The sequence below is a fragment of the Pseudophryne corroboree genome, chromosome 6 (genome assembly GCF_028390025.1).
Source record: "Pseudophryne corroboree isolate aPseCor3 chromosome 6, aPseCor3.hap2, whole genome shotgun sequence".
Taxonomy (NCBI): domain Eukaryota; kingdom Metazoa; phylum Chordata; class Amphibia; order Anura; family Myobatrachidae; genus Pseudophryne; species Pseudophryne corroboree.
In genome coordinates this window covers 774,358,575-774,370,764 of record NC_086449.1, presented here as the reverse complement: position 1 = coordinate 774,370,764, position 12,190 = coordinate 774,358,575, and the positions used below count along the sequence as shown (strand labels likewise).

Here is a 12,190-nt window from a genome sequence, read left to right as displayed (position 1 = left end):
AAGGACAAAAAAAAAAAAAAAAAAAAGGGGAGAGGACACTCAAATCTGGCTCATAATAGCTACACTGGGTACCACACCTTCCTGAACATGCCATCCTGAGACGTTGTTAGCAATACACATATTGTGGAAAAATTTAATTGAAGTTAGTGTTGGTGAAGGGTAAAATGTAGGCGTTACCAATACCATCCTAAAATGCACCCAAACAGTCCAGGTTTTAGGGATATTCATACCCAAGCACAGGTGATTTAATTAGAACCTCTGTCAGTTTGATTATACCATTGGTGCTTAAGCAGGGCTATCCCTAACACATGGGGTGCCTTGAGTACCACATTTGGGAACCAATGTTTTACCTTTCAACACTAATGACAAACTAAATTCTACACAATGTTTATCTGTGCACTTTCCAGTAAGGAATCCTTGCTACCTATCAGCCCAAATAACCTTAGTGAACTTACAATTGAGCACCTTCAGCTGTCAGAGGCACATCATGGATAACTGCAGTGTCCCCCCCAGAAGACAAGATCCTCCACTTAAAGTATGTACCCATTTTGTCTAGTTAGGTCATTTAGAATGAAGGTTTTCGAAACAGGATCTGACACAATATAGATCCATTACAGCAACCAAGGCCACATAAGACTTAAAGTTAATTTTAATCAAGCATATACAGCAGACATCACATCTCCATGTTGTCTTCTATACAGAAGAACAGCCACAACTGTAACTGCAAGGATCACACCCACTGCGGCAGCTCCTCTTAGCCAAGTCAGGACTGAACTGGAACCAAGCGCAACTGTTGGAAGAAAAGACTTATTAATCCTTCAAAATGAATGCATTATACAACAATCATTTGTGTGCTAGATGACTGTCTTGGCACATAAGTCTGAGACTTGAGTCCTCATTTAGGAGCAAATATTACCAATTTGCAAATATTTTGTTAATGTAGGATATGGTTTGCTTTTTAATGTATAAGATACTGGACAGCTGTTTATGTGGTATTCTAGTTTAGGACACACCAAGTTTTACCCCCTCACTACCAGGCCCTAGGAGCAAGCTAGTTACACTACTCCTCAAGACTGCACCTTTGACTGTAGTGTACTAGTCAAATAGTACATGCGATAGTACATCAAGCCTGGGCCACACAGTGGAATTAAAATTTTACACTGAATATTAAATGAATATTTGATACAAATTAGTCATCTTTATTTAAACTAAAGATTATGGCCATGGTAGTTGGACTGACACGTGCCAAGCTTCAGGTCGCACACCTAAAACCCAACTACTTTCCTTTAGGCGCCAAATGAAGTAGTTATGGCAATTTTACAACTCATGGTTAGTGATGCTACGCATTCAGTTTCACATCTGAGCCCATTACTATATAGACAAGTTCTCATACTGTATACTTAGCATTTTTACATCTTATGGCAAGTCACCAGGAACAACTTAGATGCTCCAGAGGTGATGAATTTCATGCATCTTGTTTACATCATAGCTGCATACAAGTTCCCATTGTGTCCTAGGTACTTCAGATTAGTATTTGTTGTAAATAGTCAGTATAAGGTTACAGATTAGCCACACATTGTACAGGTCACTTATCAGACCAGTCATTTGCCTTTAGTCAGGTTAGCGCTCAAGTGGATTAGAAGCTACATGGAATGTGAGCTTCTGTGCTCGGGGTACCCATGCATTGTACTTTTGCTGTTTAGGGATATGAATAAGAACCATATACTGTATTGTTTAAGTCCATGGCATGCAAAAACTGGGCTGTTTAGCACACTAAGGATATGAACACATCTGTCGAAGTGTCAAACTGCATTTTAGGCTCACAAAATGACACAGTACCTTGTTCTCTGCTGAAGTCCTGGCTCCTTTCCATCTCATCAGCATTAAATAGAACTGGTCCACTGGAAGTGACAGTTGTCAAGGTCTCTTCAGGAGTCTCTGAATCAGCCATCCTCTCTGCAAAGGAGTCCATATTAATTTGTGGTATAGAAGCAAATACATTTGACAAGGTCCCTACTTATTACTTACCCAGAAGGTGCTATACTGTGTAGAACTGGAGTAACATACCTGGTTTATTCCAAAATCCCATGAATTAAGTGCATTGGCCTTTGGAGGAGGGGGGGGGGGGGGGGGGGCGTAATTATAATAGAATGTTGCAATTTATCAGGGGCAGCACAGTGCATGACCAGGCCCCATGGCAAGGTTTGGATAGGGTCCTAGCTATAAGGTCACCTCCCAAGTCCCTGTTCAATAGCAGTCTGCACCAAAATGCTAGGAGAGGTCTCTTCTGTTCTTTTGAGATCAGATGCCTCAGTGGTGACAACATAGCAGACCCTCACCTCTGGACCAAGTAGCCACCACACCTCCTGGAGAGGTGGCCCTATGGTGTATAGCAAAAGGGAGAAAAAAAACAAAACTATATATAACATTCCATTACTCACTTCTCCTAGAAACACAATTCACTACACACGAATCTGTAGCAGATCGGACACACACTGAGGCGCTGCAATGAAAGTAAACCTGTAGGGCCATAAGATAAAGAAACTTAGCAGATACTGGGTTTGAGGACAGAGCTACAGCCACCATGGGTCATCTACCAAGCATGGTAGACCAAGAGTTGACACAAGGTAGGATATCTTATTGGCTTACCAGTCCATTGAGAGCCATCTGGGTGCTCTGATCCACAAATGTGAAGGTGCTGATGGCAAAGCGCTGGTAGTAGGTTGGGAAAGGTATGTTCTGGGAGGCAGCTCCAACAGCCACCAGCTGAGTAAGGTAGTTGTCTCCAACAAAAGGGCATCTGTGATACATAATGCCACCAATAACCAAGATGAGCACACAATAATGACCATGCAGTTTCTTTGAAGCACTAATGTTCTTACCCATTGAACAAGACTGGCCATTGTGTACTGTCAGTAGGCAGGAGTGACTGGGTGGCCCAACAGTTGTTTAAGACCAGAACCAGGTTTGGATCAGTTCTCTGTAGAATTCTAACCTCCAGGAAGACTGGATCTCTGAGCACTTTGACTACAGGAAAGTCCCCATCAGCATAATAGGAACTGTACTGCCCATCTGCAAGATAAAACATGTCTGATGTAATTAAGTCAAAGCAGGCTTTTCTTGTAGAAAAGAGCTAGGAGTTGATTGGTTGGTAAAGGAGCATTGTCTACTGAACTGGAACCATTGTACAGCTACAGGAGGCTTTTAGCTTCAAATATTTTGGTCAACTTTATTCTCAGCACTAAGTGTGCTGATATGCATCAGTGACCACTTCTAACCCTTGTTTTCAAGTTACAGATGATTGGAAGGTTCTTGTGTTCCATGCTGGAGTGGAGTAGGTAGTACCCTACCAAGTTGTTACCTTGCGCTATCCTCATCTCCAGGAGCAGAGGTCCTGAGGTGGACACAGGAAGGGGTGGAGGCAGGGTAATCACCTCAACTTGCAACGGGACAACCCCAGTCAGGGAGTAGATGCAGCGGACAGTCAGCCTACATAGAGTAAAGTAGAGTGAGGGGAGGCCCTTACATGTGCTAGAGTCACTCACTGAAGTATAGACTACTTACTTCATTGTACTGTCCCTTGTGATGGATGATGTCTGCCATGTCTGAACATCTTTTGTTGCCACAAAGGTATATTCATATATGATAGTTTGGTCACTGAACTGTTGGGATACAAAGAACCCCACAGGCTGTAAGTTACCACAGAAAGCTAGTATTTTTGAAAAGAAAAGCATAATGATGTCAGAACATAGCTCTGCTTTCTCAGGTACTTAGTAAACATGTACAGATGATTGATTGAGATAAGGTGCCAACCAGCTCCTATCATTTTTCAGACAACCTGTAACATGACAATTAGGAACAGATTGGCTGGCAGGCATGTGTGCACATGGGGTGTGCCTCTCCACACTCTAATGGAGAGAGCCACCAGTGGTGCAAGTATGCTCTGGTACAGCATACCCTTAAGAATTTGGTAGCGGGTATACCATACTGCAGAGGCAGTCTAAGTGCTGCGATTTGGAATATTTGTAATAAACTGTACAATATAACAGCAATTTGAGGGTTTAGCATAATTTTATGCTAATATGGGCCCACTAATGGTGACTTCATCTGGTGGGTCCCCAACACTGGACTTCAACCTTAGTGTTAGGGACCCACCAGATGAGGTTACTTGTCACCATTTGAGAGTCCATATTTTTTGGCAAAACTTGTGCCAAGAACCTCAGATTTACTTTTATAGTTCAGAGTTTATTTTAATTCTGATGTGCAGTGTTTAGTACATAGTGTGCACCTGCACCGCCCCCCCCCCCCCCCCCCCCCATATTATGGTTGTACATGACAGATCTGTTGTAGAACTGTTTACACATTATATTTGTAAATGAGAGGTTTATACTGTAGTAGTTTGCCTCACCTGTTGGGCACCACCACAGGACAGAGGAAACTGGAACTCCTTAAATGACGTAGACTGAGAAACACTCAGAGCAGGGCAGGAGGTAGAGTCCAGGCCAAACACATTGATGGAATTCATGATTAAGGATGGATTGGTCAGGTCAGTGGATATGGCAACCACCATGTTGTAATCATCTGTACACTGTGCAGTCACTGTATGGGCATAGTCAAATGTAAAGTTGTTTAACCAACTGCTTTTCTTAAAGCTAGTCACTGAACCCCCTCACAATGGTAAGAAACCATTATATTGCTGGAGGTTTACATTCCTATCTGGCAATTACAGGACCAAAAGCTTTGTTTCATTGCAGCATTATAAGCTCCTGCATAATGCAACCGTGATCTGTTCTTCTGAGAAGGGGGACGGAACATTAATGTACTGCAGCCAGTGACTACTGGTTATCTAGCAGAGGTTGTTTGGAGGGCACTGTGCTTGCTCGCCAAGCAACCTCTGCTAGATAACCAATAGTCACTGCAGTAGTGCACTGTGCCAAGCCTTAGCAATTAGAACACTTATGAGGGAATTTCATTAGCCATGAAAACATGCTAAATTACCATGATCAAACTTCATGCTGCTACTGCGCAAAAGGTGGCTTTTGCAGGTATGGACGCTGCCTTATCCAATTGCACAAAAACTGGAATTGCACTTTAATTCTTGCAGGCAGCGCCACAGAGAAGTGCAGATAAGAATGGGGAAGTCTGCATGTGCCTACCAAAAAAATCCTAAACCGATATAGGAATTTAGAAGTCTAAACAAAAAAAACACATGTATATATATATATATATATATATATATATATATATGGTACTCCTTTGAAAAATGCATATCACAGCCATTGACCCACTTTAATAAAAACAAAAAAATAATCCACCATTTAAGCAAAATAAGTCCACAAATAACAAGGGTACATAAAAAAATGGGTATATTTAGGTCATCATGCCACTTTCAAAACAACTTTGAGACAAAGTGTATTTGGAAACCTGATAATACACACCCACCCCCCACTGCAAGCCTAAAGGTGGCCATCCACTACTCAGACTTGTCTGAACTGCAGATAGCATCAGATTTCTCTTGAACTCTCCCGGGAGCGTCCCGGGAATTGGATCAGACCCTGGCTTTAATTTTAATTACATTCACTTCAGATATATCTGATGCGATATATCATGTGCCAGATCGCATCAGATATATCTGATGCACACATGCTACATGCGATTGATCTGATGCTGCTGCTGCCGCAGTTCCCCCTCTTGGTGGGCGGGAGTGGTCAGGGAGATGCCAGTCAAGTGACGCTTCAGATGAATCTGATCAGATACATCTGAAGTAAAAAAAACAATCCGATGTGCACCTGTTTTCTTCAGATTCAGATAAATAGTTGGGGCAGCCTCAGAGATCTGTAGTTCAGATATATCTGACACGGGAGTGCGCATCGGATCGGAAGAGCCATCCGATGTGACACTTTTCTTCAGATATGACGGTCAGATGTGTCGAAATCTGAAGAAAACTGCCCAAATCGGACTAGTGGATGGGGGCCTTTACACTAGTCCCACACAAAGCACCCTGATTTGCCATAATTTTACACTTTGACCCCCAAAAATGGCATTATGCAGCCAAAAACTTCAACTGACCCAATTAGCCATTTGTGGGGTGGGGTCCCAGGATTTTGGAACCAAGCCACAACATTTTCACCTTAAAATTGGTATTTTCCAACCACTCAGGATTGGAAGTGGAGAAAAGAAATTGATAAACCTATGGAGAATTATTGCTGGTAATGTTTAATGGGCACTTGAACGGCTTAGGCATTTCACAGCTAAATAGAATTCCCCCTTATGGTGTGTACACAGATATTTTCTTACGATTTTGACTACAGTCAAAATCGTAAGAAAAGTTAGTGCAGATCACAAAGTGAAAGTCACCTTGCGATCCCGATTTGAGGCACGGTTGCCATCGCAAGATTAGATAGTCAAAATTTACTTGCCTGCACAGTCTCTAGAAGAGAGAAAATTGACACTTATCCAAAATCACACCTAGTCAGTATTGCAAGCACATAATGAGTGTGCTTGTGATACTGACTGTCGACCTAGCCCCTGACGCATAGTGAGAGTCGGACATAGCCCAAATCTCAGTGTGTATGGTCCATTAGACTACCAATACTCTAAGGAAGGGGTATCCAGTACTGGAACTATGCATCCCAGCCATAGTGTCCTGCTAACATTGTGACAGGGCATGCTGGAATGAATAGCTCCAGATGTTGAAAACTCCTGCTATAAGTAGTAACTGCAGTTGTCCCTTGATGCTGCAGCATGATATAGCATCCACTGTCAGAAAGCAGAGATGTGCGCCAGACCATTTTTTGCTAGATTTGGCTCCAATTTGTTGTCTGGCTTTGGATTTCCAGAACCACTGCGATTGGATTTTTTCTTTTTTAAATAGACAAAAAAAAAAAAAAAAAATCACATCACTTAATTTGGCCTTTTATTCTTAGAGTGTCATTAACCTCAATAACATTCATTTTTAGTCAATTTTGGCCACCTCAGCTTGCAGTATGGTTTTAACCATTGGGTAAAGGCAGCAGAGATCTGTTGGTTACCAAGTGACAGAGCAGCAGAACATAAACATGGCGTGTTTAATTGTTTATAGCACATCTGTGCAACATTGGCACACAGTAGTGGCAGAAGTGAAAGTTGGTGCAATATGCAATTGTCCTTGGGCCCTCCCACCCTTACGTTGGATATTGGAGAACATAAAGTTTAAGAAACAGAGGACTTCAGGGACTGACTTGTGGCTAGAGTGCTTCCTTTGTTTGTGCCTCCACAAGGCAATTGTTTTGGAATGGGTACCTGATAATTAATGAGGGTGTTAATTATGTTATAATCTTATCAAATACATTTCGTGAACTTGCAGAAAATTTTGCAACATGAAGGTTCTTAGATGGCCAACAACCCCAAGGAGCAGATGCCTTCAGACAAGATTAAGGTACAAATCCCTCACCCAAGAGACTGCTTTTTGGTCTTTTGCTCAGGAATCACAATGGCTCTTTATCACGGGCAAAAAGTTACAGCCACTGGTGGCTAACTTATAAACATGACCATCAGCCTCAATGTCAGATAGTGTACACACCTATTCGCCTCATCACATTCCACACGCGATTACTCGATTTCTAGTATTCCCTCACCATAATTACTTGCACCGCTCCCCACATATGCATAAATAGTGGGAGGTGAAATGCTTCTCTATGAGGACAGTGAGAAATGTCAGACACAGCCAACGTGGACACCCCTAGACATTCCACAGGAATGTTCCTTTACAGAATGCAGTTTGTTCTACTACCTTAGTGGGTTTAAATGGCACCTCTTCTAGACTCTGGGTGAAAAGTTCTTGCATCGTCATGAGATGCAGAAGATGCCTCACTGACGTAGTACCAAAACTCTGAAATAAAGGCCAAGGCCTGAGCCTTTCCACTGCATGTGGTGAATGGCATGTTAGCAATTTTATGTTTTTCTGCACCAAACGTTCACTTTATAAAGGCAGCTCATTAACACTATCTTTTTTTAGGTTAGATGCCCAGAGTTAAACTCACTACAGTATGTCTTTGAGCATTGGCTAACTGAGGCAGGGCATCATTTTAGCCCACCCCCTCCATACAGACCTTAGATTCCCCATATTATTTCCTGTCTTTCTTAACCACTTATTGGAAGTGGGCAGTATGCAGCAGAACTATATACTCTTCCATAGGTGATAGGGACTACTCCCAAAAAAAAAAAAAAAAAAAAATCCTCCTGCAACTTCTAGAGTTTAGACATGTATGGGCTGAACAAAAAAATATAAAATAAAAATTAAGCCAATTAGTTACCGTGAGCAATGTCTATTTGCCAACTTTCCCATTTATGCATTCTGCATTTTTACCTTAACCCCCAGTCCCACCCCTTAGTACCTCAAATAGTTTTCAGATGCATCATATCAGAACTAGCTACTATAATATGGCCAGCAGCCAGTTCATGTCACCAGAAGTATGTGCTGCACTAGCTTTGCAGTGATAGCCCATGCTTCCAGCCATCTGAGTTATAAGAACCATTGACTGCAATATCCAGACTTACATGGGTCTCCATAGTAACAGGGAAATCCAGAGACACTTGGGGAAAAGCAGCATCCGATTCCTTCACAGACAGCCTGGGATACAGAGGCATTAGCACATGGCAACCGGTCCGATTGCTGGACAGAAGAGCAGACACTTGGGCTGGGGGCATCCATAGCTAGGAAAGAAAACATGTTGCATAAGCCTGCTGTGTTGTCCAACTTATATGAACTGCAACACCGAAGAGGAGACCCATCAAACCATCAAGACATCATGTGGAGCAGTTGCTCATATTAGACAGATGCTAGTTAATTTGTTGCCTTAGGCAACTTCTCCAAATTAGCTATCTCAAGATTTAGATTATATCTTTACCCCATGAAAGTCAGATTACCTACTTCTGCTTTACAGTCATAGTGCAACCTTTAAATCAGATATAAAGTTGGATTCATAAACGGTGTTATAACTTCTTGACAAGGACCAAACACTGATAGAAAAATGTATTATCCATCTCCCCTTTAGCTGGTGGACACCACCGGTTGTGAGCAAACCAATATAGAAAGGTAACCTGAGAGAATAGGGCACTTCAGGTCCTTCTTGTGGTAATGAGCTTTTCCATCACGAGCAACTTCTTCCAGGCTGATAGTCATCACATAGTCGCCATCCTATGATTAAGAGCACATTTTACATATACTTCTGAAAGCCTATACTTTATGCACAGCAAGCTCTAACTAACATCTATGAAGCTGTATGATTATGCCCTCAAAGCAAATACAGTGACTGAATGCTGTTGTATCCAGTTCTAGACATTAGAGTCCTAGATCTTTTATCTTAGTTATAGCCAAGGAACCAACTCTTTAATAGCATGTACCCTGCAGCATTATAGACTTGATTAATTTTGTGCACGTTAGGATCACCAGCTAGGCAACCTGAGGACCTTATGGCCCACCTTCAATATATTAATTGGTCAGTGACCAAATTAGGGTGGCAAGGGATGGAGTACATGTATGCTTACATGGTGGACCCGGCTAGGTTAGGATTGTAATGGCACGAGTCAGACTAAAAATGTTTTGGCCATGGTCAGATTGGAAGAGCCCCAGTCAACATCTTGGCTAGTACCATTATCTGACTTCTACCATTGCTTTGTGTTCATGTCACCCATTACACTCTAGCCGTTATGCACTTACAAGTCTACAAATGCCAAAAGCCTTTTTATCCCTAGGAAATGCTCTTAAAAATGACACCCTTACCTCCTCTCTTGTATAACACCCATCATAGGCTGCACCAACCACCATCGAGCCATCTGCTTTCTGTCCAACCCACGTCCCACAAGCAGGATTGGTGTGGAGATAATGAGACTTTCCAGCAGCATCTTTAAGGATGAAAAAAAATAAAGTAAACAGTAATTAAATCAAATGAGTTGAATGCCTACTAGCAAGAGACTTCCATGCCTAGACAGCTAGGTTAAGAGGATGCTTGATTACAGATCAAAATTACTGAGGAACTAATTATATCACCTGTGCTCAAGTATGGATAGCCTTAAAACATGGCCTTAATGTGCCTTGAAGGCAGAGATCAGGAAACCCTGTTCTAGAGTAGTACACACCAGATTAGATATATACAAAAAGGTGTTAATGTTTCATAATTATATACAAACGTAACCCTTAAACTGCAGATGTGAGAGTTAGGGATTGCAGACAAATAACAGAACGCCTTAGATATTCTAACACGTCAGCCTTTCATAAACGTCTACATGATCAGTGTGACTAAAGTCAACATTTCATACCTTCTTAAGAAAAGAAAAGTGCTTAACTATCTGCCACAGATACCTCCTCTGGCAATGGCTTCAGAGTCCTTGTTTAGCTAGGACAGCAGGGGACAGCGATAGCCAACCCACAATCACCATAGTAAAGGTTACAGAAAGGAATGTGCCTAATAAAAAGGAGAGGATCCTTCTCCGTTAACTTTAACAAGTAGCACATTGGCTTCTATTAAGCAAGGCCAACTAGAGATGGCATTGCCTGCTGGGTCCAGTTCTGGAGCTTTGTACATATGAGAAATGCAGCCAAACCTACATATACCGCATTTTCAGAGCGACTGCCTTTTTAGCTTTGAGGCACCCCACACTATATGAGAAACTGTAAATACTTTAGAATAAATTCCCCCCCACAAGGTTCGCAGTATTATCTCAAATATCACTAATGTAAGGAGTTAGTCCCAACTTTTGCTGAAGAGGTCTGAAGTCAAAACACTAAACAGTCATGGGATTTTTTCCAAGATATACTGCACATTTCACCATCAGTTTAATTATAGATATAAGAGGCTACTGTAGGACATACATATCTAGGCTAACTTAACAGTAAGGTAACTTCCAGCCCATAGACCTCTGCAAAGGAGCTCAAACATGATCTCACAAATACCAGGTGGGCAAGAAAATACAGGCAGAGGTCCAAAATATTCTTGTCCCAGAATAGCACTAAGCCTGTTTTCCTACAATAACCTATTGCAGAAGGCTATTTGGTGCATAATGGAAACTATACCCAATATGGCCACCACAGGCCAGGGTACACAGGAGGTGCAGACAAACCTAGGGGAGGCAAAAAAAAAAAAAACCCCACCACCCGCAGTTTCTTGGAACAATAACCCAAGCAATTACCTGCCCTCTCCCAACAACCACACATATACTACATGGGTATACAACATGCAGCCCTCCAGCTACTGTAGTACTACACATCACTGCAAGGCATGCTGGGATGTTTAGTTCCACAACAGGAAGGAGACCTGTTAACTAACCTTGAAGTGTAGAGTTTCTCAAAGCTGCCACACAAGGAACTCTAGCAGTCCATGTTTTAAGGATATCCATGCTTAAAACCAAGTTATTTAAGCTTAGCTCAGTCATTTAGATGTAACCATCCATGCTGAAACAAAATCACATTGCTTAAGATACAGATTTGGCCACAGAAGTCTTCAGGTCACCTGGGAAACCCATGTTTTTAATATCAAAGAATTAGGTCAGGCATTCCCAACCACAGTCCTCAAGGCACACCAACAGTGCATGTTTTAGGGATATCCAGGCTTGAGCACAGGTGACTTAATTAGTAGCTCTGTTATTTTGACTTAACCAGCTGTGCTGCAGCCTGGATATCACTAAAACCTGCACGGTTGGGGTGTCTTGAGGACCACGGTTGGGAATGCCTGATTTAGGTCATCATAGCTCTATAACAAACCTACTCACCAATAACTGACAAGACAAAAACTGCATCCTCCAACACAGAGGGAAGGGTAAAATTCATGTGTCTGGGTCCACACTGCAGACGTGATGCATCATCCCAATAATCCTGCACAACACCAATCACACACTGCAAGCTGCAGATCCAGATTACTCCTACCAATACCAATCCTGCTGTAAAACTGCCCATCTTTCCAGCAGCTGCCAATACTGCTACTAGCCACAGGCCAGCACTTTATACCATGAGGATGAGGCAGGAGCAGCGAGGTGATAGGCCAGGAGCTAATGTGAGTCAGGTGCACTGCATGCCACTAATGCTGCTTTCACATCGCAAACCCTGCTTTTAAAACGTTTCTTAAAACGGGTCAGAGCAGTTAAACCCCCTTCACATCGCATGTTGTAACCAGTATATTACCATTTCATTACCGTTTTGGTACCTTTCACACTG

General features: G+C 42.2%; 1 protein-coding gene across 1 annotated transcript; it reads right to left on the bottom strand.

Annotated features, from left to right (window-relative positions):
* Positions 1–631: 631 nt before the first annotated feature.
* On the bottom strand, positions 632–11,969 carry LOC134933466 (zona pellucida sperm-binding protein 4-like). The gene is made up of 12 exons (XM_063928694.1): positions 11,749–11,969; positions 9,764–9,885; positions 9,082–9,178; positions 8,539–8,694; positions 4,409–4,599; positions 3,565–3,662; positions 3,362–3,489; positions 2,883–3,072; positions 2,650–2,800; positions 2,442–2,520; positions 1,840–1,956; positions 632–790 (listed from the first exon to the last, which is right to left on the bottom strand). The coding sequence occupies exons 1-12, from the start codon at positions 11,930–11,932 to the stop codon at positions 654–656; spliced, it is 1,650 nt and encodes a 549-aa protein (XP_063784764.1). The 5' UTR covers positions 11,933–11,969; the 3' UTR covers positions 632–653.
* Between the last annotated feature and the right edge of the window lie 221 nt (positions 11,970–12,190).

Bases quoted from the DNA above. Each gene is read 5' to 3' on its own strand.
- LOC134933466 (XM_063928694.1), bottom strand. From the start codon at position 11,932: ATGGGCAGTTTTACAGCAGGATTGGTATTGGTAGGAGTAATCTGGATC. The intron at 8,695-9,081 runs GTTACCTTTCTA...TTTCTTTCCTAG, and splicing joins GAAGTGCCCTATTCTCTCAG to CTATGGATGCCCCCAGCCCA. The intron at 3,073-3,361 runs GTAACAACTTGG...TTTATCTTGCAG, and splicing joins GGAGATGAGGATAGCGCAAG to ATGGGCAGTACAGTTCCTAT.